This window comes from Nelusetta ayraudi, unplaced genomic scaffold (genome assembly GCF_046127955.1).
Source record: "Nelusetta ayraudi isolate G7.1 ecotype Tasmania unplaced genomic scaffold, CSIRO-AGI_Nayr_v1 ptg000094l, whole genome shotgun sequence".
In the NCBI taxonomy this organism is placed as follows: domain Eukaryota; kingdom Metazoa; phylum Chordata; class Actinopteri; order Tetraodontiformes; family Monacanthidae; genus Nelusetta; species Nelusetta ayraudi.
Genome location: NW_027466144.1, coordinates 2,725,667 through 2,752,989, shown reverse-complemented (window position 1 = coordinate 2,752,989; position 27,323 = coordinate 2,725,667). Strand labels below are relative to the sequence as shown.

Below are 27,323 nucleotides of genomic sequence, written 5' to 3'. Positions count from 1 at the left end.
CCCCCCACTCATGCAATTCCATATGTGATGGCTGTAACAGATTTGCATTAGATTTAGGTGCCTTATATATGTCGAAAAAAACAAACAAAAATGAAGTAGGTAGAACAAAGCGGAAGAAAAATCCAAACTTTGAGGGGCCTCAGCCCAGTATTTACATACAAAGAGATAGAAAACATAGATCGTATGTACATGTCATGTATGTACACAAACCATATGTACACGTAAAATGCAACAATTTAAAAAAAAAAACAACCAAAAAAAAAAACTGAGGCAGGGGTATCGGGGCGCGAGCTGTTCCGCGCCGTGCAAATTTTCAAATTTCATAAAATTTCAGGTGACGGAAGCACAAAAATGGCTCCAAATTTGTCAGAGCCGGAAGAAGAGAGCGACAGCATCCACTGCCTCGACAATTTGTAGCTCAAATCTGTCTGTCTGGGTGTGTATGTGGACGGGGGGGGGGCATCAAGAAGAAAAAAAAAAATCCTCTACTTCACGGAAACCAATGACATCATCGATAAAGTTAAAGCGCACTTGAGTTAAAGCCAAGAAGTGGAAGAGAAAAAAAACAATGACAAAAATCGAGACAAAATGCTCACTCAGTGCGCTTCCACGTTGCGGCAGTCATTTATCTTTGTTTCTTTAACTGTTACTGTTAAATCATTAACCTGAGGCCCCACCACTCCCCTCCCGACCCCTCCCCCGCCCCCCCAAAAAATTTCAAATAGCACTCCATGGGGACTGTCAGTTTAAATCATATTGATTGATTGAAGACCAGCAAACGCAGATTATCGCTCAAGGTAGAAAAAAAATCAAAACCTGGGACGATGAAAAGGAGCTTTTGCCTTTAGTCAGAGCGGAAGACGGAGGCTGAGCCACTGAAAGAGGAAGTGGTGGAGGTGATGGAGGTGGTGGAGGTGGTGGTGGTTCGGAGGCTCCAGCCAAAGCAATAAGAGACGAGGCTGCTTTTAAAAAGTTGCAGTCGCCATCGAGGTCAACGTCAAGGTCACTGCAGTGATGCCAGTCCATTCCGCTCTCTCTCTCTCTCTCTCTCGCTCGTCCCTGGCTCCGGCCCAGCTCTCCCGGCCCGAGACGCCGAGGATGGAATGTCACAAAGCTTAAATTGCTCTCGGGCTCCATTTTGCGGCGGCCGCCTGACACTCAGCCGCCGCGGCTTCATTTACCTTCCTTCCACTTTTTTCTCAGCAGTCAGCCCGGTCCTGTCAAAAACTCCCTTTGGCAATGCGTGTGTGTGTGTGTGCGTGTGTGTGCGTGTGTGTGCGTGTGTGTGTGTGTGCGTGTGTGTGTGTGTGTGTGTGTGCGTGTGTGTGCGTGCTGATCTGATCGTCCCTTTTTTTTTTGCGCCCCCTCACCCCATCACAGAGTTTTCTGATGCCCGTTGGCCGAGAGCTTCCCAGACTCAGGGTCCGTGGGGCTGTTTGACAGTTGCAATTTATCCAGACCTGGGCACGGGGAGATAAGGCAGAGAAATCTCATTAAAACGGCTCAGACTTTCCTTTAGACGGAAGTATTGATCCGTCCGTCCCCGCTGCCTCCCTCCCGTCTGACATTTCTCCTCACCCGCCTCCCACCACCCTGCGTGTGAAACAACTCTTGAGGCCTGTCGCCCCGGGGCCTCCGGGAGTGTCAGTCTGGCAGAGTGTGTGTGACCGCTAGCTGCGTTTCCATGACCCCTAGAGTTGCGCGAAACCTAAATATCGCAATAAAACACTGGCAATTGAATTGGCAATTGCATTTTGTCGAAATTTTAGAAATGTCCCTTTTATTTTGCGAAAAACTGTCATGGAAACGCAGCTGCTATCATGCCAGCGACGTGCTCGTGTGATCTGGGCGGGCGGGCGGGCGGGCGGTCAGAAACCAGGAAGTGAAAAGGGTTGGCGGCTCACCCAAGGCCTTGAGCAGCTCCTCCCGCACGGCCGAGGTGAACTTTCGCACCAGGCAGAGCGTGGTCACCACTGCAAACAGCATGTTGTAGGAAAGGACGATGTAGAAGTTTCCCAGCCAGTTGAACCTCCCAAAGTCGCCCAGGAGATCGAACCTGGTGATGCCTGCGGAGGGAGAGAAGAAGAACTGACCGAGCGGAACACGACGTGATTTGTTTCCTATGAAGCCTGAAGAGGCCACCACTTCGATTTCTCATCTCTTTTTTTTTCCTGCAGCGCGCAGATGCTGAACATCTTGGCAGCAGTTGCTAGGCGACTAAAACAGACGCCAGAACGTAGTTTTCCATCTGCTTTTTTTTTTTTTTTTATACCTTCATCCTCGACTGCGTTTGTTGTGAGGCAACCTGCCTGTATGTGAATATATAAACACTAGCAGTCAAAAGTTTGGAGTCACTCAGTGAATTGAATGTCTTTTCTTACATTCTCATGACTATTGCCAGTGCAGTTTCTCACTGAAGGCATCAAAACTACGCATGAACACACATTCAAATTATGTAGGAAACAAAAGTGTAAAATAACCCAAACACCTTTTATCTTTAAATTCTTCAAAATAGCCTCCTTTCATAAAAAGCATATTTAGAGTTGTTTAACATGTTTTTCTTAATAATTATATAATATAATTACGCATATCTTGCTCATATATTTGATGTCTGGATATATACTGTATATACATATACTCGTGCATCATGGGCATCACATGCACATTACAGGGAAATATCCAGCATCAGCGCAGATGCAGATGCAGTGTAATGGATCCCCTTCAGCCATCTGCACGCAACTTCTCCTTCTCCTTCTTCTTCTTCTTCTTCTTCTTTTTTTTAAATGCACGGCCGAGTGGAAACACATCGTCTGTATCCTCCCCCTCGGAACATCTTCACGGCCCCTGTCCTCTATTAGAGTGGGGCCAATTGATTCAGTGTCTGGAGAGACGTATTTACAGCCGCGCTCGGCAGTTTGCAGGCAACCACGCGGCTTTAACAAAATTGCCTCGCGACGACTCCGGGAAGAGAGACGAAGATGATGGAGAAGAAGCTTTTCGGGGTGGGGGGGGGGGGGGGTAATTGTCTGCATTGGAATTTTATTTTTTTATTTTTTTTCTCATCCCGGTGCGATGCGAACGGCGAGTGCGAGTTCTACGTCACCGCCGTGGTGCGACGACGCCCTCCGCGCTCCACGACGGCGAGCTGAGGGGAAGAGACGTATCGCGGCACAATGGGGGCTATTGTGAGCGGCCGCATTGATTGGCAGGAGAACGTGAAGCAAAAAAAAAAAAACGGTCTCCTTTTATAATGTAAAAAGTACTACGCTCCGTTTTTTCTTTTTTTTTTTTGTTTGTTTTGTTTTTTAACCGTCTAACGTCATGGCGCTCCACTCGCCGCCGCTCGCCGTCTCCCGCCGAGCGGGAGGCCTTTTCCTCTTTCACTCGCGTCTCACGCATTTATTCCTTTTAATCTATTCACAGTCACAAAGCAGAACCTGTTGAAATTTTTCTAAAGCTCCCAGTGAGTCACTGTATGCTCACCCCGGCCCAGTTTTTCCTCCCTCTCTCCCTCTCTCCCTCTCTCTCTCTCTCTCACTCCGTCTCCCGCACCACTTGGTCGAACTCCTCAGCGCTCGCTCCCAATACACACACATAGCGGCGCTATTTGAACAGCTGTGCTCTGCACTTTGCATGTTTATTAGCGCCATTGTGTGGCCGCTGACTCCTGTCATTTTTTCGCCCCCCGCGCCGCTCGGCGCCGTCACCATGGGAAACTACGGGACGATTCGACGGCGGCGGGCGGGCGCAGGGGAATTTCGGCGGCCGAGATTCCGAAAGCGGTCTTCCTCATCGTCTGCGAAGAGAGACGATCCCGCTGGGTCGGCTCAGGTCTTGGTCGCTTGCGTAATCGTTACAAAAACTGAGGTTTAAGGCGACTAATTAATGTTTCATTCGGATGCCTGTTTTGGTGATTGTGCATCTGTTTACTGTCTGCGGTGCGCCGTGTTTGCGGTGTTTCGTAGACTCTTTTGGGAAGAAATTTGTGTTGACGTCTTCCATCCGAGGCGACAAGCCGCGGCAGGTTTCACCCGCTTGAAATTACCGCCTGTGTGCTCGGCTGTGTTTCACCGGGGCAAAAACCGGGGCAATGAGTCGTCGGCGGGAAACCTTGGCGCACTCACCGAGGGTTCTGGACATGACTGGAAGGGCAGAGCTGAGGACCAGGATGGACACGCAGCAGCCGATGATCTGCGCACAAGGAGGCAAAAAAAAATTACAAACGTCTCAAAAAAAAAAAGAAGGAAGGAAATGCTGAGAAGAAGCACCCCCCCGCCCCCGGCCACCACGCATGTGCGCCACCGCCGCCACCACTCCTTGTTAAATTGGTTCCACGCATTGTTCGCCTAGTAGGCCTGAAGTTGCTCATTACAGCCCTCTCGGCCCCCGTCGTCCTTTCAGGCCCTTTTTTTTCACTGGAGGCGTCATGGCTGCTTAACAAGGCCCCCGCCACTCCCCAAACTCATTACCAAGTGAAGAGGTGCCACGGCGGGAGAGACAAGAGCGCACATCCTTCACCCGCATCCGCCTCACCCCCCCGCCACCCTCCCCCCTGCTGCTGCTCTCCCTGTGATGTAGGCTAGAAAAGGGGGCTCACGCCGCTGTTGCAGCAACTACACAAACAAATACTGGACGGAGCCACAAGGAGGAAACACTAGTGAGCGGCAGAGGGCCGGGGGGGGGGGGGGTTCAGACCCCCCCACCCCCCGCCGACCCCCGATCCTCACTTGCGTCTTACCGTCGTCATGGTCGTGTCGTCCTTCCTGGGCGTGAGCGCCTCAAAGATGCGCAGGCTGTAAAAGCCGAGGACGGAGGACACCATCAGGTAGCTGGAGGAGCATCAGTCAAGGAACAACATCACCACCCATCAAATAAGTTTTGGTGCCTTCAGTGGGAAATGGCAATGGCAATAGTGTGTCCAAACTTTTGACAGTTCTCAGGGTAAGAATACCAAATTACTTTTCTTTTCTTGTACTGCAAGTATACACTTTTATTTATGTATCTAATGGGGGGGGGGGCATGTTAAGCTTTTACCAATACACAAATCATCAAATCAAGCCGCATTTTCCACACTGGACCGTTCAGCATTCCTATTCTGCAACTTCTCACATGCGATAACAAAAATAAAAAAAAGTTGCCAAACATAGACGCGGGTATCCCGGAAGGTTCCCTGCTCAACTATGTCCTGATTAAACAAAGCTGGCTGGAGATTGTTGCTCTTGGCCGCGGCTGCAGGTGAGGGAGGTGGACGGTCAGTCAGTGGAAGGATACAACATGAGGATGATCTCCAGCGCCGCCTGAGCCACGCCGAAGGTGGACAGAGAGGCGTTCCCAATGCCTCGCTCCTGGAAGACACGGAGGGGGGGGGGGGATGATGGGTTATCCGCGAAAAAGAAACGCACACGCACAATTACAGAAATCCCTACAAGAGTAGGTGAGTGGGTGAGCGAGTGAGTGAGTGAGTGAGCGAGTGAGTACATGGCGTGCCGGAGAATTTCCCCACTTCAGAAAGGCGGCGGCGGCGTCAAATTGGCTGAGTAATGAATGGAGCGAGATGAAAGGGGCCTCTTTTCAAATCACTGTCGATCGCACAATATGTGAACAGGTGTTCAAACAAAACGGGCACGTTGCTTACGGTAAGAAAAAAGAAGCGGGGGAGAAAAAAAAAGAGTGCAAAGGCTGAAAGCGCGACGACAAAAACATAAAAAAACAACAAAACAAATACTTTGGCAAACATAGTAGCACAGACACACACACACACACACACACACACACACACACACACACACACACACACACACACACACACACACAGCCCCACCTCCAGGCTTTTTGAAACTGGAGCCAAAAAAACACAACAAAAAATAAAAAATTGCGTTGTCAAATGATAAATATGAGCTTTTGTCCAGAGAGATCAGCGTCGCAGCGCACAAAGGATTTGGCGAGAGACGCTCTGTGGCCTGCTCACTCTACGCACACACACACACACACACACACACACACACACACTGAAACGTAGTGTATGTGTGACAATGGCAACTGAATTCAACACAAAGTCTGGCAGATGGACGAGAGGTTGACCTTTGAACTCAGAAGACCCCCTCACTCACTCACAATTTCCGTTTTCTCTCTCTGGTCAATTTGTCCTCCTTTGTTTTGTGGCCATTTTTTTTTTTTTTCTTTTTTTTTAAACTTTTTCTCGATTCTTGTTTTTTTTGGACACTTTTGTGTCACATTTTTCAGCACGTCGCCTGTCACCGCTTCCTCCAGCAGACCCGTTTAATCGTAAGATTAACGCCTGGCGGGGCCGGCGCGGTCCCGAGCCGCGGTGGACGGCCTGCCGCTCGCTCGCCCCGCACATCTGGCTCCCATTTTCACGGCCATTTGATCCTCGGCTGCTTCTCCGTGTAATGGCGCGCTGATTGGCAGCTTCATTTGCGCTGAATATACTGTAGAGACACTGACGCTTAACCCTTCCAAGAGTTAATACCACCTCTGTCTCACAAGCAGGAGGACAGAAGCGGCCGTAACAGGTGAAACAAATTGTTGTTGTTGTCCAAATTGTTGTTCTCCTTCACTTGTCTTGAAGGGCTATGATGGAAAATTGATTTGATAAGATTTATTGGTAAGGTTGGTAAGATTAACTTGATTTACTGGCAAAAGTTTAATATACGACCTATAAATCTATTTGTGTATAATTACCGTGTAATAAAAAGTACTTTGGCTTTCTTCCTTCCTACCTCTTCGATTAGAATAGAATAGAATAGAATAGCCTTTATCGCACTACAAGTAGTAACAACAAAATTGCAGCTTTTGAGCTATTGTGTCATCAATGGAGCTATATATATATATATATATATATATATATAGCAAGGGTGTCGCTTGCTGGGGTTCGCCATCGACAAACTGGGCTGGAATCCCGAGTTTGTCTTTGACTTTGGCCGTCGTAAAATGTCACCGCGGCCGAGTGTCCGAAGTTTCTTTTAAAAGCCCATTAATCGTAATGGCGCCGATAAACGGGGTGAAATGAAGGGAGGCTGCGGCGAGCCAGAGGGAGGACGAGTACGAGGCGGCGAGAAGGGGAACCTGAACGAGGCCATGTCGGCCCGGAGCCAGCGGCAGTAAAGAAAATATATAAGAGTAAAAAAAATAAATTAAAAAAAACGAACATTCATGTGACAGCAAGAGGCCGAGAAGGAAGAGGACGAGCCAGATTCATCGCACACGGTCAGTGTCGGTAGCTGACCTTTTGACCTGCTGCTTCGGCCAGGAACAAACGGAACATTTTGAGATGTGTCTTCGCGCTCACGCCAGTTCGTCACGGCCAGCGCGAGGAGACTTGAAGCGGCATTAACGCCTTTTTATTGCTCCTCCTCACCGAATATATTTATCAAGCTGTAAAAGTTTCTTACATTCTGACACGGGCACCTTTACTTCTCCTCCTCCTTCACTCTCTCCATCCAACCTGCTCCATTCACCTCCCTCCTCTCATCCCCCTCTCCCGGCTTTCACCTTGTCGTCATTCTGCCGCATCTGTCGAGTCCTGCGAAGGCAACTCGGGCTCGTGCGTGAGTGTGCGTGAGTGCGCGTGAGTGCGTGCATGTGAATTTCATCAAAATGAAAAGACCAATGAGAAACGTTGTACAGTGAAGACAGTGAACTGACCCGAGACTCTCCAGTTTCATTCAGACGCACAATAGAGACACGTTGTCGGTAGATTGTGTGTGTGTGTGTGTGTGTGTGTGTGTGTGTGCGCGTGTGCGTGTGTGTGTGTCCGGGGAGCTACTACGAGCAGCCGCCTTGAAGGGAAGTCAAACATTGACCACTGCCACTTCCATTGTGCTCTGGCCCCTACGAGAGTCGGTGCGTCCGAGGGGCCTCATTTGACTTTCCCACAGTCTCCCAGAGTCTCTGCAGGAGCAGCAGAGAGTCTGAGGACATGCGGCAGGTGGCAGGCACAGTTCAGCATATGAAATCAGTGTTGATTCCCCCCTATGATTTTTCCCATAGACCGCAATACAAAAATAAACGCCTTTAAAACAGCTGACAGGGCGGAAACGCGATTCGTAGCAAATCTTGCTGTGGTAGATTTTTGTAGATTTTTCAGTTATGGTCTCTTAGTCGTTTAAGAAAAATGATAAAGGCCAGAAAACCACCAGAAGAGTTTATTCCCAGCGTGACGTCACCACGTCGTGCATGCTGCTGTGTCTCATCTCCTTCTGATTGCCTGACGTGTCTCCAGGATGGTTCTGATTGTTTTTATTTTACTGTGAAGCACTTTTGAGTTACATTGATAATGCATGAAAAGCGCTATATAAAGTATTGATTGATTGATTTAAATAATTGTCAAGGGTCAACAAGGCTTTTTTGTTTGTTTGTTTGTTTTTTTTATTGATTTTGCCATTTTTTGTCATTCAGTCGCCCTCTCGATGTCGGGAGATGAAACAAGAGAGTAACAGGATACACAATGTTGCACAGGAACACGGCCGCAGATGCGCGTCGGCCCCCGCCGCCGCCGCTGCCCGCCCAGATGAGCGATGATAAGCGGGCGCTCGAAAAGCACATTGCACGTCAGGCGGAGATGAGAATCTCACACACACACACACACACACACACACACACACGCAATGAGCGAGCGAGGGGCCCTTCACCTGGCCCCGTGTCTCTCTCTCTCTCTCTCTCTCTCTCTCTCTCTCTCTCTCTCTCTCTCTCTCTCTCTCTCCACAGGCAGGGAGGGAGCGAGCGTGAAAAGCAGCTTATTTACATACTGCCGACTCGTGACACGTAGCGAGCCGCTTGAATGTGCGCGCCGCTGTGAAATGACTTTCAATGAGGCTCCAAGACAAAAAAGAAGCAGAGGCAAAATACAAAAAAAAAAAAGAAAGAAAAGAGGGCCCTCGGGGGCCCAGTGATTAGAATCTGGTCAAGCCTTCTCTTTCAACATGCATCTGAAGCATATCCGGAATTTGATTTATGTCTCTGCCAGGAACACGGCAGGTCTGATACGCCGGCTCTTCAGCAGTTTACATTCTCTGTGCGCGCTTGTGCCTGTGTGTGTGTGTGTGTGTGTGTGTGTGTGTGTGTGTGTGTGTGTGTGTGTGTGCGCGTGTGTGTGTGTGCGTGTGTGTGTTCCATTGGAATAAGACGGCAGGCTTACTGTGGATCCCTTGGGCATGGCAGTCTCATCCACTAAAAGGTAGAGGATATTCAATGCCACCATAAGAACCGAGATTGTCTGCAGACAGAAGGGGGGAAGAAAAAGATTTGTTTACACATGGTATGGCTGTAATAAAAAGATTGATCGAAATCCCCAAAGTATCCGGTGTTGCGGCGTAATTAAATTTCTGCGGCCGCCCCGGCTGATCTGCGCGTACGGTAACGCGTAATGACCGTCTTGTGATTGTAAACTGCTCCGACATTAAGCTTCTCAGAAGCCTGAACAATGCGGCGGGTGTGTTGGCTTTTACACGTGCCGCGCCGCTCACATGGCCCCTTTGCGCCGCCACCCGGCGGTATCGGAGGGGCGTCGATGGCGTCGCCGCACTGTAATCTGCGGAGAATCGCTGCTGTTGCCGGTGGTTATTCGCCGCTGTCTTAAAACAGCCATTAAGCAAAAGTTAGTCTCCAGTTTTTTTGTTTTGTTTTTTGAGAAAGTGTGAGGACGACTGGCTCGTTGAGTGCGAGGACGCATCACAACACTCACCGTGCCCGTCAGCAGGATCAGCATCACCATGGGGTACAGCAGGTTCTTCTCCCAGCCCGACGCTTTCTTTCTTCTCTCTGGCAGCAAAATGAGAGCGTGTGGATTCAACTCGGCTTCAAGGACCAGGGTGTAAAATACGGCTTGATTTATGATTTTGCTATTGGTAAAAGCTTAACATGCAGCCCATAAGTACATCAATAAAAGCGTAGACTCGCAGTACAATAAAAGTCATTTGGTAAAGTTTGGACACACTATCTAATGCAATTCTTTTCTTTGTCGTTACAACTTTATACATTGTAGATAGATACTGAAGACATCAAAAACATGAGCAAGATATATATGTAATTATGCAGCAAAGAAAAACGTGGAAAATAACTGAATATGCTTTTTATGAAAGGAGGCTGGAGGTCACTGTCAGGTGGGCTCCCTTAAATATTTGACACACTGGTCCTTTAAATCCCGACACTGCAACAGGGTTTGCCCCCATGAGTCAGGAACCAGGACCCCCCCCCCCCCCCCCCACACCGAGCCCTCACCTCTCAACAGTGATCAGCACACAGCCTCACCTTCGGACTGGGCGCACCTTCGCTCTCTCACTCCAGCAGAATTTATTCAAAGATCCGGCCCATCAATCGCACTCGCTCGCTCGCTCGCTCGCTCGCATCCTTTAGTCTCCCGCTTGCTTTCACCACGTCGTCGCACACGTTGGGCGACGCCGCTGACAGCTCGAGGACCGACCGTCGTCGTCCGCACATCGTCGTCGTCGTCGTCGTCGTCTGTCCCCCCCGCGGTGCCACCCGGCCGCCCTTTCCCCCGCGCCATATTGACTTTCTTTCTCCATTTCCAACCTTGTTAAGCGCTCCTTACCCCTCCCTCCCTCCATCCCTCCCTTGCCCACTCCTCCTCCAAGCCGGCGCGAGAAGTTTGCCAAGTGCACTTTATATGCACCATCCCTCTGAATTAATGACATCACTAAAAGGCTGGCTACAATCTAAAGTTTGCATCTTGTCTAATATCCTAAGTGCCTTTGTGCTGCTCCCTCAACCCAAAAGGCTCAGACCTCATTTATAATGTCCTAGAATGGATGGGAAATTATCAGGCCCTTCTGGTTCAAATCCAAATTAGGAAGACAGCGGCCCGTAATCAATACGCGCGGATCGATGCTATTGGCACATCCTTCAATGGCGGATCCTGGAGGTCGCGGCGCAGAGAGGAGACACTCACCCAGTTTGTTCTTCTGATTTCTAATGTTGTCCAGTTCTTTGTTGAGCTGATGGGAAAAGCTTCCTCGGGTGAAGGCGTACGAGGACGATCCTGCAAGGGGGGACAAACGGTGAGGAGATTAACGGAGCAACCGGAGAAATCCACACATTCCCCACAAAAATGGCCGAGATGTTGACATTTAAACCTTTCAATTTTCTTTCTTTGTTTTTGGATTGGTCAAAGCAACAGTTGCAAACCGCCATGCAGATTGAAATCTAAACGTTGCAAAACACAGTCCAGCTGCAAACTGAGGCGTGAAAAGAATGAAGTTCAGTGAGCACACTGTTAATTCACCTTAATATGAATTCTCAACTTTCAGCTCTAATGTTTCAACAAAAAAGAAAACACGGCCCGAGGCGCAAGTTTTTCTTTCCTTCTCATGACAGCCGATACGCATACTGTATCTGACAAGCCACTTAAACTCTTCACTCAGTCAGAAAGCCGACGTTTCTCCCACGCCATACGCATCAAATCGGAAGCGATGGGAGCCGAAGTCTTAATTAAGGCGACGTCGGCCGCCGATTGCGGCCCCCCGTCCTCCAACCCCAGAGTCTGGCACCTAAGCCGGCTTTATTAAGCGCGCCCGTCAAAATGGGTAATCCTTACTTAGCGCATACGCAACGTGATCTCAAACAAGTCAAAATAATCTCCTGTGTCAGAAGCTGTCTGCCGCGCGGCGTGCCGCGACTGGTTCCAGTGTTGCGGGAGACGGCACTGGGAGCGAAGGGGGATTCTTGCAGGGGGGGAACCGCAGGGCCGGCTCGTTTCATGGCCCCATCCGTCCGTTTTTTTTTTTTTTTTCGTTTTTTTTTTTCTCCTTCCAAGCCGCCGCACACTCGTGCGAAGGCCTCTCGCCAGCCAAAGTGGAAGAGTATCCGTTTGCCTCCCCCGGGGTGACTGGCAGATCAAGACCAATTAGTTCCGTGTTACACAGCGACTAGCGTGCAATAAAAAATACCATCTTTCATCTTTGTCCTCCCGCCGAAGGACCAATCACTTTGATCAAACCCCGCCCCCCCCCCTCCTCGCCTGCTTCTTTTGCTCTGTTATTATGACACACCCTGTCTAGAGTGAACAGTCCTGGGGACTGTTTCAACCCATGTGAGCAAATTCAGACACAACAAAACAGGAAGTGTCGGCGACAGTTGGGAAGCTCGCTGCCCCCTTGCGGAAGGTTCTGCCTGAGGGGAGCTGATCTGCTCACCTCGCAGGCAGGCGAGCGAGCTCATCAATCGCACTAGCGCGTCACCCAGCGCCGACAACTCACTCGATCAAATGAAAACTGCACCTCAGACCAAACTTTGCAAAAAAGGCTGCGGCGGGAAATGCTGAGATTTGAAGTCTCCTGGATGACATCACCCCAAACTGAAGTTAAATATATCCTCTTCCTCCTCTTCCTCCTCCTCCTCCTCCTCCTCCCGCTGCTGGCAGTGTCGAGTGAAGAAGAAGGGAAAAAAAGAAAAGCCAGGGCTGAGTTACAGCGAGGCAGAGATGCTGACTGAGGCTTCTGGCAGCCAGGAAGGCCTCGGACTAATTCGATGTATCCTCGCCAACCTTCAGTTGCGGTGACGTCACCCCAAAGCCGAGCGCCACGCTGGGACGACGGGAGGCGCGAGTCAAGGTCGCCGCGCCGCAGAGCATCTGGACGGACGGCTGTTGCTCCGCCGTCGCTCTCGCGTCGGGTCGGGTGGACGGCTCTGCGCGCGAACTCCAGCTCTCCGTGTCTGCACAGCGGCTTGGGAAGTTCAGGGAACGGCTGCACGTTGAAATCACCGTACAAGCCGCTATGCAAATTCCTTTATCCCGTCTGCCATACGGCTGCTAAATGAACTGTGATGACTGATTTTTATTTGCACCCGGCCCTGCTGTGCTGTGCTGTCGCTGAGGTGACCAGGCCTGACTGTGGATGTTAACTGTTGCATATTTTTTGTCTTATCCTGCATCGTCGTCTTGCTTTGGCTTGTCTTGTTGTTGGACAGGTGATTGTTAAGTAAATTGCCCTTCTGGGATTAATAAAGTACACTGAACTGAATTGAAATTAAATAAAATTAGAAGAAGTCCTAAAATAACCCTGAGAAAATAAGCATCTGGATTTAAAGTCTGTTTTTCTATGCTATGCATTTTTTTTTCCCCGAGTTCCTACATGGAGCAGCAGACTGAGGCAAACGTGAACATGTGCAGTTGTGCAACAGAACGCGCAACCCCCGCAACCTCCCCTCCGATCTGCAACATTTAAACCATTCGCAGTGTCATTACCGTCGGGCCATTCACATGTAAAGGCAGGAGAACAAAGGGCCAGATGTGTAAATAAACGCCGGTGGGCACGTCGACGCGGCCCCTGAACCGTCCTCGTCCGCCAACACGGGTCGAGTCTGTTCGATGAGCCGAAGGCAGCGCGGACGCAGGCCAAGCGAGGAGACAACAACGTGGGCCTGCCTGCGTGTGGAGTGTTTCCCGTGAACTGGCCCTGAACCTGCAGGCTGCACGACTGCTGCGCCGCTAAGAACCAGCAACTTGTGCAGCCAACGACAACTTTTGCGTTAAGTTTTACCTCGCCGTGATTCGGTTTCCATGCAGCCGTGATTGCGCGTGTTTTTTTTTACGCCGGAAATGCTGTCACCCCGCTTCCTTCCCCACCCCGCTTTATTTTTTTCTTTTGGTCATGCAGCCCCCTTGTAAAGATCAAACACTCAAGGAGCTGATAAGGAACAGATTACAATTATTCTATCAGTGACTTCAAAGCAGGCCGGCGTGGAAGGAGCCCGAAGGGACCGTACGCATTGGTGGCAGTCTTTGGCCGCGGCCGCTGTGGCATTTGAAAACATCCACTATCGGCGGAGGCCATCTCCCTTTACCACCCTGGTTTGAAAGGACGCTCGCCCTCGTCATTGACTCGCATCTGTACACTTGGGTTGCGTGCTTGAGTTGGCGTTAAAGTCGGGTTTTCTGGAATTTGGCCGAACTGCTTCCTGCTTTTTGAGAGCGTGCGCGGCGGCGAATGGGGGAACCTTGGAGGTGCGAGGTGGGTGGGTGGGTGTGTGTGTGCGTGCGTGTGGAGGGTTAGGGGAACTTGAAAAGGAAATGCAGGCTAAAGGAAAATAAACCCTCTCAACTTTCCTTTCTCGCCGCTGCTCGGCGGCTTTAATGACTGTGAGCGCGGCCAACAGGGAGCTGGTTTCCAACTCTATTACCCGAGGCGGCCGTTTCATTTCTCGGATCCTTTAAAAACTTCCTAAACATGAATGATTGTCCTTGCAGTGGTGTCTGCGCTGCCCTTTAGGATGTAGTTCTGAGAGAAGACGGCAGCAGGGACGGACCAGGTGGTGTGGACCCCCCCGCCCCCTCTTCAGTCTGTGCGTGTGTGTGTGTGTGTGTGTGTGTGTGTGTGTGTCTAGCTGAATTTTCAATGCTAATTGATTCCAGTGTGGCGCGCTCCATCCCGCCCAACAGGGCAGTCAAGCCCTCCCCGGCGCTATAATGTGCCGACACATCTCGCGCAGACATACCGTTTAATCTCCTCTGAAGGGCTTCCTCCTGCAAATGGATGCAGTAAATCTGCTCATCCAGGTCCTCCAGGATCTGAGGGAGAGGGAGCAGGGGGAGGAGGAGACGAAATGGGTTATAATTAGGCCCAGAGTGGGGCTGAAGAAACGGCAGACGGCGGGATCAGCCGGCGACGTATTTGTGGTCCCCCTGTCGTGAGCGCGAGCGGCCCGTCGTTATTTGCGCTTAAAAATCCGACCGGCCCAAAAAAAAAAAAAAAAATCACTTACAGCTGGCTTCACGAGTAACTGACCCATGACGGTAAACATCCTGGACAAGCCCACGGGAGTGCACACTGCAGACATGACAGAGACAACGAGATTAGTGTGATGCTTTGACAGATCGTCGGCAGGTGACAGCGTTTGTCGAGCGGCTTACTGAGTAAGAGCAGGCCTCCCATGAGGGAGATGCAGGAGTAGAGGTACGGCAGGTAGAACTCCCAAAGATCTACAGAGAGAAGAGCATTTTCATTCAGCGAGGGGACTGATAAGAAAGGCAACGCGACAAAGCTAAAAAGTCAGTTATGTATATGAGAAACTGCACTGGCAACAGTCATGAGAATGAAAGAAAAGACATTAAATTCATAGGGTGGGTCCAAACTTTTCACTGCTAGTGTATATGCATACACACACACGTTAATAGGAATCAAATAAAAAAGCAGAACCGCATGCAAGTGTGCTGTAGACTGCAGAAGGAACACGCTGCTGCTCACAATTCCCTCTCTAACCTGCAGAAGCAGGCAAGGGTGTGATGTAATTGACTATAATCATTTATTCTTGTTGACAGTCGACAGGAGGGGAAGCGTTCAAAAGCACACGGGGAGAGTCGAGGGAGAAGAGGAGACTTGAGGGAAATAATCAAAGTCTGGAGTAAATTATGAGCTTAAGCATGAGTCTGTGCAGAAAGAGCGTGCACGCGCACGCACACACACACATACACACACACACACACACACACACACACACACACACACACACAAAGGGTGTTTTTGGTGGCTGACAGAGTTTATAGGCAATGAATAGTGAGGTACCCCCCCCTACACACACAGAAAAAAAAACTTTGCATTTGGCTCACATCACTTGGCTTCGCAGCAATCGATTGCCCCATCGACCGCCTTGCCAGTTACTGTCCGACAATTTAATGAAAATGCAGGAGCTGCGCGGCCATAAATGAAAGCGAACGCCGAGAAAGAAGTACCGTAGAGTGACTCCATGCTGGCCGCGTCGTTGTCGATGAGCGCCGAGGCCACCCACACAATGCCCAGGATCAGCAGAGCCAGCAGAAAGAGCATCACGAAGGTCTCCAGGATTCGAGCCCTGATGCCCTGGTGGAGAAAAGGCACAGTAGCAGCAGTGAGCCGCAGAGGACGGTTGGACTCGGGTATCATGACGACTACGACCACATCTTTTCATGCAATGGTTTTGCGTTATCTTTACTCCTTTCTACACTGTATACACATATTGAAGGCATCAAATACATGAGCGATATATATGAAATTATGTTGCAAAGAAAACATTGTTAAATAATAAGTGGTGATAAATGTTTTATCTGAAGGGAGGCTATGGACGTGGCAGTTTTGAAATCAAGACGTCGTCGGTGTTTCACGGGTGGATATTTTTCTTGCTCCGCTGTGCAGAAACTCCCTTTCAAAGACATCCATACTGTGGGCTATAAAATACTGTGGGCTGATGGCGGTGGCAGGGGTGAACCTTAAAGAGCGTGTGTGGGGGGTGGAGGTGGGTGGGTTGCTGTGAGAGCAGCAGCAGCAGCAGCAGCTACTGTCTGCGATCAAGAGCAGGCCTCTCATCTGGAGCCGATTAGCGGCTGCCTCTCAGCGCCGCGGTCGTGTCCCGGGCCACGCAGACAAGAGGGTTTTGGGGTAATTTGGGTTTTCCGGGTCACAAACCGCTGAGTGGTTAATAAAGTCCCCACCCCCCTCCCCTCCGTCTCCCCCGCCTCTACCTGTTCACACAGTTTCCTTTCTCTCCACCACCGCCCCCCTCCCTCCCCTCCTCCTCCACCCCCCCCCTCTCCTCCCCACCACCAGCCGCTTCAAGAGCCAGCAAGATGGATCGGCGCTCGCTCTCGCGCACATGTCAGCTCGGCCAGCGGGCGCGGCGTAACAAGGGCCACTCTGGGCTAAATTGGGTACACATGAGCAATTTGTTAAGCAGCTAACGCCACGGCGCGGTTGCGGTTGGCTGGTCAGCATTTGCCAACAGGTATGTGATGGGGGTCTCCCTTTGAAAGCCCTCCGTTAATCACGCCCTCGCTGGGATGGTAATGGTTCCCTGTTTTCTCTGCAAAAATGGCCCCAGTAGAGCTAATGATGTTCCTCTCGCACTGGCCATTTCCTCCCATATAGAAGCTGGAATATACATAACTGGCTTGAAAGCTTTCATATTTTCTGCATATTTCATATTTTCTGCAGACTTTTTCCTCTTATGGTTCCTCAGTGCTGTGCCATTATTTTTTATTACTGACTGTGTCTGCAGTGGGCGAGGGTGGAGGGAGGGGGGGGGGGGGTGATAACCTGTTTTTGGGGTGGGTTTAAATTGGCTGCAGCAATCTTTATTTTATTTGAATCTTTATTTTTATTTTACTTTTAATTTTGGTCAAGCACCTTGGGTTGCAATTTATGGATGAACGGTGCGATTCAAATAAAATTTGATTTGATTTGATTTTTTTTCCAGCGATGACGGAATTAAGTTTCACATTCATCCTCTTATAGCGCTGCTGTTCTGGAAAAGTCTCAGGAAGTAAGAATTTTCTAGCATTAAAAAAGAAAAAAAAAAAAGGGGTGGGAGGGGGTGAAGACATAAGAGCGGGCAGGGTCTGGAGTGCCCCAGTGTGGCCGCAGTGGACACTGCAGCGAGCTGACGCTGACGTTTAAATGGAGTCTTATGGAGTTTAGTGGATCAGTGATGTAATCGTGCATTTTGCCGTTAGAAAAAAAAAAGACATTGGCAAGAAGGGGGGGTGGGCAGGGAGGGAAGGACGGAGAGAGAGAAAGAGACTGCGGCGGAGGAAGAGAAGTCAACGTCTGAGCGCATCCCCGCTTCCCTGGAGGTGGGAGAGGTGAGCGAGGAATGCTTTCAGGGACTCGCCGCACGTCCCACATGCGCTCACCTCCGTTAAAGGGTGCGTCGGGGCGAGTGCGTCGGGGCGAGTGCGCGGCGGCGGCGGGTGCACGCCCTGTTCCACCTTAACAAGGCCGCGCTGTAGGTATATTCCCTCCGGACGGGCCGCTCAATCATTCATGAGGCGCAAATCATTAGCCATTCAGATCATTTAGGGCAAAGGCAACGCTTGTCGCCTGCCGTACTATGCCGCCTCGCTGGAGGAGCGCTCGGGCCCTCGGCAGACATTATCTGGCTGCTGCTGCTGCTGCTGCAACTGCTGGAGGAGGAAGAGCAGGAAGAGGACGGCATGACATCACGCTGCAGAAAGTTAGTCTCTGTCGTCTTCTAAGGGCAAAACCAACTCCTTTTATTCCTCGTCATCAAGGCTGGGAAAGGCTCGCAGCAACGCACGCGTCAAAACCTTCATGATGTGTGTGTGTGTGTGTGTGTGTGTGTGTGTGTGTGTGTGTGTGTGTGTGTGTGTGTTGATCAAGGATTTAACTGTCACCCGGTAAAGGAAGGAATGAAGGAAGGAAGGGGGGAGGAGGGGAAAAAAGAAAGACAAGACGACGGCCCTGGCATCCACAGCGGCCCCGCTGAAAGTTTCTATTCTTGCCATTCTAAATGTGTAACTGCCTCTATATATAGCAGCTCTGAAATATTCAGCATCCCCTGATCCTCACGCCGACACTGAGCGAGGGGCTGGTTAAACTGCAGCCCGAGCTGCTGGCGAGGCAGAGCCGAGGCCGAGGTGGGGTGGGGTGGGTGGTGGGGGTGAGAGGGGAGGAGGGGGCGCAGGGGGGCACTTCCAAGAAACCAAGCGTTCTGCGTGGCGGCCCCGGCCGATGGGAAGCGCCGGCCGCTTGGTGAGCAGAGGCAAACAAACACGGACGAGCAGCAGGGCAAATCAACCTCCAAGTCCACCAATTACCCGAAGCCGCAGAGGGCCTGGAACCAGTTCACAGGCTTCCTCTTTTCTTTTTTCTCTCTCTCTCTCTCTCTCTCTCTCTCTCTCTGTTGCCCGTTCCGCGAACCGCAGCGCCGCTGTGCCTCGCGACAAGCTCGCCCCTGAGAATTTAAAATGTCACCGCGCGACAGCAGAGAGCGAGAGAAACAGTAGCTGCGTTTCCATCACCCCTAGAGTTACGCAAAACCTAAATATCACAATAAAAAACTGCTCATGGAAACGCCGAAACTTCGAAAACCTCTCGAATATGGCTAGAAGGTTTTGGCGCTCTCATGAGGTGGTTTTGCAGACGTATCGATATCGAGTTATGTTTTTCGCATTTACACGTCAGCGGACGTGACGTACGGGGTCACGTGACCAGTTCACTAACCAGTGAAAATGTTTGGACGGAGATTTTTTACAAATAATCAAAGAGAAAAATATAACAGCCATTCTTGACATTGAAATGCAGATTTATACAAGAAATTAGAAGATGTTTTGTACATCCATCCTCCTCAAGGTGGCGCTTCACACTATTCAAATGGAAACGCTTCCAAATTGCAATTGCACTTGGTCGAAATTTCAGAAATGTCGCTTTTATGTCGCAAAAAACTGCAATGGAAACGCAGCTAGAGACAGAACGAGAGAGAGTGCGAGGTGATCTTTGGAAAGGCTGCGTCGAACAGAGAGAGAAAGACAGGGGACAAAAAAGGGGGAGGGGTTTGGGTGCGTTGGGGGCAGGAGGGCAGGGTCGGAGAAATAGGTGGTGCGGGAGCTTCCTATACGTGCCACCATCAATCGCCGGCAGGTCGGCGGGATGTGGCAGAGATCATCCCGCAGATCATCCTTCGGCTCGGTGGCGGGAGGCGCGGAACAAGGCCAAAGAGTGTGCTAAGTGGGAGAGAGGGGGAGTGGGGGTAGGCAGGGTCCCTTCATTGCTAAAGACATGCCAGATGCCTTGGGACCTTATTAGTATATCCTTCAGCCAGCGAGGCCACAGCGCAGTGACCGTGTCAGAGACAGAAAGCAGAGGAGCTGGACCCTCCCCTGTAAAAAAAAAAAAAAAAAAAAAAAAAACGGAAAAAAAAATTCAACTTCTAAAGACTTTTAATAAGACTTCTTAATAAAGCACCAAAGACGCGAGGAGCATGGAAAATGATCAGCATCACATCGTATCGTTGGAGCCGACGACAGGAGTGGGGGCGTGTGGGGGGCTATCGGGGGATGGGGGCGGGGGGGGCTTGTGAAAGTCGAGCGTTCGTGTTTTTGGAATGCAAACTGCTGCAAAAGTCGCGTTTCCTCGCCAGCGTTGCGAGCCGAGTCACAAAGCGGTCGCAGCTTCGCCATTTGGGAAAATAATATACGGCCGCTGCGTCTCCACCTCGCTGATTAGCTCCAACACTCTGAGCCCGGCTTAGCGCCATACCGCCGGCCGGCGACATTTCCCGCAGGATATAAATCAGCGATAACTGCTTAAACAATCTGGCTTCAGAAACTTGTCACTTAGTTTAGAAAAGCAGGGGGGGGGGGGTTAGAAAAAAAAAACTGAGTCACGAGAGGAGGGGGAGGTGGAGGGGGAGGAGGTGGTGGGAGGGGGGAGGGGGGGCTGGGGGGGGTAGAAAAATCCTGAGCAACTCGCTTGTTCTTTTTAAAATTCCCAGCTCGAGCTAATATGTTGCCGCGGCAACCAACATTGTAACAGGCAGCTTTAGGGAGACATTGGTGACCTTAAAGGAAGGTATGTAAACACCACTTTATATTCTCCGGCTGGCCGGGGCCGAAAGAAGGCCTGGGAAAAATGTCTGCATGTGCAGGAGATTTGAAATAAATATCCAGGCGCCCATTGTGGAGATCCAACAAAGACGAGTATCTTAGTAACACCACGCGGGTTTTTTTTTTTTCTTTTTTTTTTTGCCCGGCGAGACGTTTTCTCCTCCCCTCCCCTCGTCTCCCTCCTTCCCCTCCACAATAAACACACTTCTCATCATTGGCGGGTCGGGGCTTAGGATGAGATTGATGAGGAGTTTCTTTAACTACCAGATGAAACCTGTTGGCCCTTTGCTGGGTCACTCGGGGGGTCAGACCCGTTCCAACTCGTTTCAGGATCAAACACATTTCAATGGCGAGGGCCCGAGACCAAAAGACTATTCACCCGCGCTGCATGCTTCCCCCCCACCCCCCTCCCCTCCCAAACCGGCGGACGGACGCTCGGCCGCGCGAAAAGCGGCGGGATTGTGCGAAACCTTGCGACAAAAACTCGGAACTATGGGCCGATAAATGGGACAGAGAGACTTTAGAGAGATTCTACGCTGCTCTAAATACATCAGGACGTTGTGACCGTCGCCAGTTTTTATACCTTCATCAAACTCTGTTTCTTTTGTATGAATATAGCGTCAGACTCCACACATGTCACATGTGCCCATTCAGCCAATTATATGTGAATAAAAGTCTGAACAAAAGGCTGCCGCTGATGTCTTCACAGTCTTTGTCAGGACGTGCTGATCATCTCAATAAGGCTGACAGGGACGTCTCAAGTCCTCATGCCATCTGCTGGCCGTTAGGAGACAACTGTCGCAGTGAAAACATCCGTTTCTCCCACATTTTTTCAAGACCATAAGAGAAATTCCACCTCAGAATGAAAATGCTGCACGTGGATGTAGAGCGCGGCTACAGAAGCAAATTCAGAAGAGGAAAAAAAAAAAACAACCCTGAACTGCAAAACGACCTTTGAGTTTTTCGCGGGTTCTCCGTGACGCAGCTTCAATGCAAAAGATTTGAGACCTGCAGTAAAGTGCGAGACATTTTACAGCAGCAAATAAAGCCCGATCATAACATCTGACATCGGGGACCCCGAAGTCGCGCTGGTTCATCCACAATTTGGACAATTTGCGAAACTATTAATCACCCGGGTGACAGAGCCTCTGAAGAGGCTGAACGCGGAACATTAAGGAAAAAGAGAAGGAGGGGACGGAGGGGTTGGGGGGTGGGGGGGGAATCCACATCTCCATCTTTATTCTGGTGGCGTCTTTAAGTACATCGTGAAAAGTAAACACGGCCACATGAAAAGGCTGACGCCCAGCGTTAGCAGTGAAATTCATCATTCGCTTCATTTCCGCAGTCGGGACCTCGCCGTGCCACAACATTAGCCTAGGAGGTTAAAATGTCCCATAAAACCTTACGACATTGTGCGCTCCAAAAGCCGTTATTGGAGAGCGGGGATAATACCGCATTATAAAAAACTCGGATATGTGTTTTCCATTAATCTTCTCGGCTCTATAACTAAACCTGCGGGCAGAGTTTTTTTTTTTTTTTTAGTTAGTTAAGGTGGCACTAAAGTGTCACCCTGACCCCGTTTTTCATAAAAAAAATAAATAAAAAAATAAACCCTCACGCTGCAGAGCCAGGAGTGCAGCCCAACATTGAACAGCGCTCCCAGCTAGGAAAAAGTTTATGGAGGATCAGTAGCGACGAACAGTCTTGTAGAAATAAAAAAGGAACAGTAAAGAAAAAAAAAATGAAAGAAATAGCGGGAAGGTGAGTGAGGCCCTCGTCTGGCTTACGACAGGACGAGGTTTCCCTCCAGTCACAGAGACAGACCGTAAGAGATCAGTGAGGCTGAGAGGCGGAAAATAATCGCTCCTCGACTACAGTACGGGTTACATTTTTATGTGCTTTTGCCAGCGCAGACATAAACCAGAGAGGTTTCAAACTGTGACACAGGATAGAGGCGTATTAAGAGTAAATCTTTGCCTCCATGTTTTGCGAGGCTCTATTGTGCTGTCATGTTTCTGCAACTTTATGGACTTTTTGGAACACGAGCCCCCAGACCTTTTTTTTCCCCCCTTTTTTGTGCGAGGGAGGGAGGTGGGGGGGGGGGGTGTAATCAATTAAACAAGGAAGTTCGCTGAGCCTTACAACTCGATTATTAGCCTGCCCTTTTGAAGTTTTATTCCAGTGGGGGGCGCTGGGAGGGGGTGACAAGGAATCAGCCTCTAAATCAGTGGGGCCGATGCGGCGGTGTTGAGGCGTTTGCAGCCTATGGCCTTATTGGAAGGGTTTGTCAGGATGTGGCGCTGGGCGAAGTCCAGATTCAGACTTTCATGGTTAATGAGCTTTCCGCGGCGGCAGTTACAGTCGGTGGCGTGAGTCAGGGAGAGGGCAAGGACTCGGCACCTGCTGCTGCTGCTGCGGCTGCTGCTGCTGCTGCTGCTGCTGCTGCTGCTGCTGCTGCAGGCCAGGCTGCTCGGAAGCCCCTTGGCTAGGACAGCAGACTGCACGATTGCATCCGGAAAATAATGGAAAACGAAAAAAGGAGCTAATTTTGCTTACTACTTAGTTTACTTTCTTAGCTCGAGTATTTTTTTTCCCCCTTTGACTCTTCAGTTATTGGTGCTATTTATTTGCCTCGTGTACATAAAACAATAGAAAGACATTCTGTACGTATGCATTTTTTTAAACATGGCTCTTTTTCATTTAGGACAACATGAGACACTTCACCTTTTTGGATCCTGCAAAGCCCTCGGACTCCAAGAAGAAATATGCAAAGGGCATCAGGACAAACAGACACAGGTTGGAGAACAGTGACACCAGGTTCCACAGACCTGCAGGAAGAACCCACAGAGAGGTTTGTGCACGTGGTGGTTTAGAAAAAACATAAATCTAAAAACTTTTTTTTTTTTGTAAGTTTACTTTTTGTTTTTAAAGGATCTGTGTGATTTCACACCAGACCTCAATGTGCTTAGGCATTGCCAAGTGCCTTTTTGCAAGTGATGGACTCTGATGCCACCTGGTGGCGAATTTAGCAACTCACAGCCTCAACAGCTGATTGCTGGTATGGTCTTGACGACCTGTGAAATGTCTTGAGTCATTCATTTGACTTTGGCCATAAGTGTAGAAAAGTCAAAATTTAAGCATATCAGATGCATGTGAACAATATGTATTACGAGAAGAATGTGGTTGAATATTTGTGCTAAAACAAAAGTGCACGCCAGGTGTGAGGTGTACTGACCGTGGATGAGGGAGCCGTTGAGCCACTGAATGTAATAGTTCTTGGGGAAAGAGAGGAGGATCTCATTGCTGATGATTGAGAACGGCAGCAGGAAGACGGCGCCGCCCGACACCGCCAGGGTGAAGGTGCACAAGTACAATCTGAAACAGAAAAACACCAGTACGTCCGTTATTTTGAAAGAAAAAAAGACTTTAATCATATTTGTTTGTTTTTATATAGAACATTTTTTAGGTACACCAACTATCAACCTCGCCACCCATTTATTCCTGACACTTAATTGACCCTCGCCCTGACAGCAGACAAAAGGCTTGCTGGGGTTTGCATAGGTCAAAGGTCGTCAGTCCCCAGATTGGACCCTGGAGACCAACCATCTGCTCAGTGGTCCTCAGTGAGGCGGCGCCAAGTCCCCACATCACTCATTAACGGAGATGCGTGACATTGTTAGTGGTGCCGCGCCTTTCTGCAGACTGACCCACATCGTGCACACGTGCCAACCAAATGCACGTGACCTGAATCATCACGAACAGTGACACTACTTCGTAGGTGTAACGAATGAAAGACGTTCTGCAACATTCCGACTGTGCGTTTATGAGTCAAAGGAGCGAAGGTGCAAATGAGATATTTTCAGCGTATTTGTTAGTGGTCGGCAGGATATGAGGACACGTATGGCATTCAGTGGCACTTTTTATTTTAATAAATCAGTTGTACTCACGATATTCGATTGACAATAGCATCTTCATCTTCATGGTCGTCTGGAAAGAAAAACAACATGATTCAAAGTGTTGACATTATATTATAATACTGTTCTTAAAACTGTCAGGCTGGAAGAAGAGGAGCAGCCCAGATTTCTACAATAAAAAGCCAGGAAGGTATTTCTGGTGCGATGTGGTCTACTTGCAAAATGAGACAAGGGAAGCCTTGGTGGCCTGGACAGACTAAATTTGTCCTGGGAAAATGGGATAAAGTTCATAACGTCTACCTGATCTTTTTCTTTTTTACAGAGCTGCTTTAGATCTGGGCCATATTTTTACTGTGTGTGCTGCTGGAACTTGATTTGCTGTGTCATAGATGCTTTAGGAGAAAAAAAACACACCCTTTTGATCGAGATGTGAGTGTGAGTATTAATAACAGGAAGTTGTTTTTGACAGGGTCTGCATTTGTATTCAAGGAGTCACAGATCTAGAGGCAGTTTGGGGTGGATACAGTTAACACTGCGCTGTCTGAGGAAGATTACATGCATGGGTGTGGTCTCCTAAAACTAACCTCACGCCTTCTCTCGCTCACAATTTCTCTTTCTAAAGACAATGCAGGGTTGTGTCCGTCAGCAAACAGCGCAACCATATGGACACGCTGACATTTGCTGCGGAAAATGGATCCGGGGTGGCCACATTTCAAGCCGCCGAGGGGCAGCCAATGCGTCAAATTGAGTTAGACTCCGTGAGAGGGCTGATGTTTTACAGACACACTTACCACTTTTTCTCTTGTATCTGGTTATGATGAAATAGGACACGATGTAGAGGACAGCAAACAGGAGAAAGCAAATCTGAAATGGCAACATAAAATGTTTAGCCAAGGCTCCACCGTGACTGTATATTAATAATACTTCATTTTAGTGCTATTGTTATTATCTTACATGATACTAAAGTAGATACAGTGAACTGCAGCAAAAGCATTTATTTGGAACAACAACATGCAGCATTTAAATAAGCATTTAACCAGTAACTCTTGATCTGAATGTGTCATGAGAAAATTAATCTATTGATTTTTAATAACTTCTCAACAATGTTATAAAGACATTTTTTTTTTTTATGCAGAATCAGATTAAAAACAGGTGCAAAGAGAGAATAAGCAACAACATAACGATACATAACATGCTACTACACAACATTGGTAATATTCATAAATGATTCATCTAATTGTGCGGTTTTCATTGTAAGATGTTTTTTCTTCTCAGAATATAAAGAACAAACATTGGCAGCGGCACATTGCTTTGTCACTAACTGACATTAATTACTGGGCCAGTGTGACATGCAAAAGTACCGCAGCGATGCGTGGAATGTATCAGATAACCTCGGCCTTGAAAACAACTTGGTTGTGACAGACGGATCACATTTTGCACCACCTCCTGCTCCCAGCCGCTGCTGTGAAAGTGACCGGGACGTAACTAATGTTAGAAGCCCCCTCTTCAGCACTTTGCACCCTATCGACATTGCAAAACTCATCATGGCCAAGCTGGGATTATGAGGGGACTCAGCCAGCCAGCAAGCCAGACAGCAGTCAGGCAGATTTCAAACTGACACGGATGGATATAAAAACAAATTCCAAAGCTCCGATGCTGCGTCTACGGTGTGGGGAAAAACAGGGCAGAGCACTGATAAACTGGCCCAAACCACACTGAGCAGCCGTTTGGAAAACGGACAGTGGTCTGCAAGATGCAGGCCAATCAAAATCGATTGACCTTTTTAAAATACAAAGTTTTTCTGTTTCCTCATGTTTGATGTTACAACTACAGCGACGCTACTGGCAGCACCACCTGCAAAAATAGCTCGGTGATTCAATTCATATCAAATCCAGCAATCAGTTAGGCAAAATATAACAACACATTCTTGGCACACAGGATGCTGGCCATAAAAGTTATGTTATTCCATGTTGTCCCACATGTGACAAGCGATGTTTAAAACATTTAAATGGCAATCTCGTACAGATAATCTTTGTTTCATACTGGCTTGTCAGATAACACAGTAAAATCCTGGATGAAAAGAATAACGTGTCAAAGGTTGACAGCGATGTGAGAGCCTGGCTCAGGGGGTCGTGAAAAATGCTTTAAGAGTGACTCATGCTCAGTTGACACAAGCTCAGCGTAACATTGTGTATTCTCCACATTCCAAGATGATCTACAGATAATTCACAGTCAGGTATCTACCATGGAGAGCATGCATTCCCACAATTTAGGTCTGAGAAACAACACACCCTTTAGTCATCAGTAGTAACCAGTGCATAATGTTTCATATGTAAGCATTGGACATTAAGAAAAGTGACCAAACATCATCCTCTTTTCCGTTTTGTTCGACTGGACATCATAACGGAACAAAATGAAACCACATGAAAATAACTGCTCCTCTTACGGCACCGACTGTAGTAATTGAAGTATTATTACACTTCACCTATCTTTCCGGACAAACATTATGCTGCACTATTCGCCAATATAAAGTTTAGTTTCGTAAGTCGTTTAAAAATTAATGAAAATCTCATTTTATATCGGCTGTGAATTTATAGTGGTGTAATATTTTTTTATTAATGCGTGCTAGTGTTAACAGAGGCTAACTTTAATTCGCACACGTTTGCAATTTTACTAATATTCAAAAGCTGTGCGAATATCTCATGAGGATATGAAAACGCTGTTTAGAGCCTTTTGTCTTTACGCATTAACTCCAATAGTGTGGGTTTTTTTTTTTAGTGTCGGAAGCAGTGACGCCTCAAGCTGACAGATGGAGCTAGCATTAGCCGCCGCTGACGTTACTAAGCGGTAGAGGACGTTGTTAGCCCGCTAGCCTCGGCGAACGACTCCATCCGGTACTTACGATGTACTCTCGAACTTGGCTGTGGAAATTCTGCTCCCTGATAGTGACATCGTCTTCTTCCATTCTTCATATTGCAACACGGAGAGAGAGACTACAGACTCGCGACATGCTACTTCTTACGATTGCCGATAGGAACCGCCAGAGAGACTGTTTACAT

General features: G+C 48.9%; 1 protein-coding gene across 1 annotated transcript; it reads right to left on the bottom strand.

Moving 5' to 3' along the window:
• On the bottom strand, nt 1-27,306 carry lmbr1 (limb development membrane protein 1). Its single transcript, XM_076047471.1, has 17 exons — nt 27,167-27,306; nt 25,056-25,128; nt 24,298-24,337; nt 23,586-23,725; nt 23,075-23,178; nt 15,707-15,833; nt 14,888-14,956; nt 14,740-14,804; nt 14,473-14,545; nt 10,928-11,017; nt 9,704-9,780; nt 9,158-9,235; nt 5,272-5,345; nt 4,739-4,829; nt 4,125-4,191; nt 1,905-2,066; nt 1-1,460 (listed from the first exon to the last, which is right to left on the bottom strand). The coding sequence occupies exons 1-17, from the start codon at nt 27,227-27,229 to the stop codon at nt 1,375-1,377; spliced, it is 1,479 nt and encodes a 492-aa protein (XP_075903586.1). The 5' UTR covers nt 27,230-27,306; the 3' UTR covers nt 1-1,374.
• Between the last annotated feature and the right edge of the window lie 17 nt (nt 27,307-27,323).

Coding starts and splice junctions, on each gene's coding strand:
- lmbr1 (XM_076047471.1), bottom strand. CDS start 27,229: ATGGAAGAAGACGATGTCACTATCAGGGAGCAGAATTTCCACAGCCAA. Junction 5,346..9,157: donor CCATGCCCAAGGGATCCACA/GTAAGCCTGCCG, acceptor CGTGTCTTCCAG/GAGCGAGGCATTGGGAACGC. Junction 4,192..4,738: donor ACGACACGACCATGACGACG/GTAAGACGCAAG, acceptor CCTTGTGCGCAG/ATCATCGGCTGCTGCGTGTC.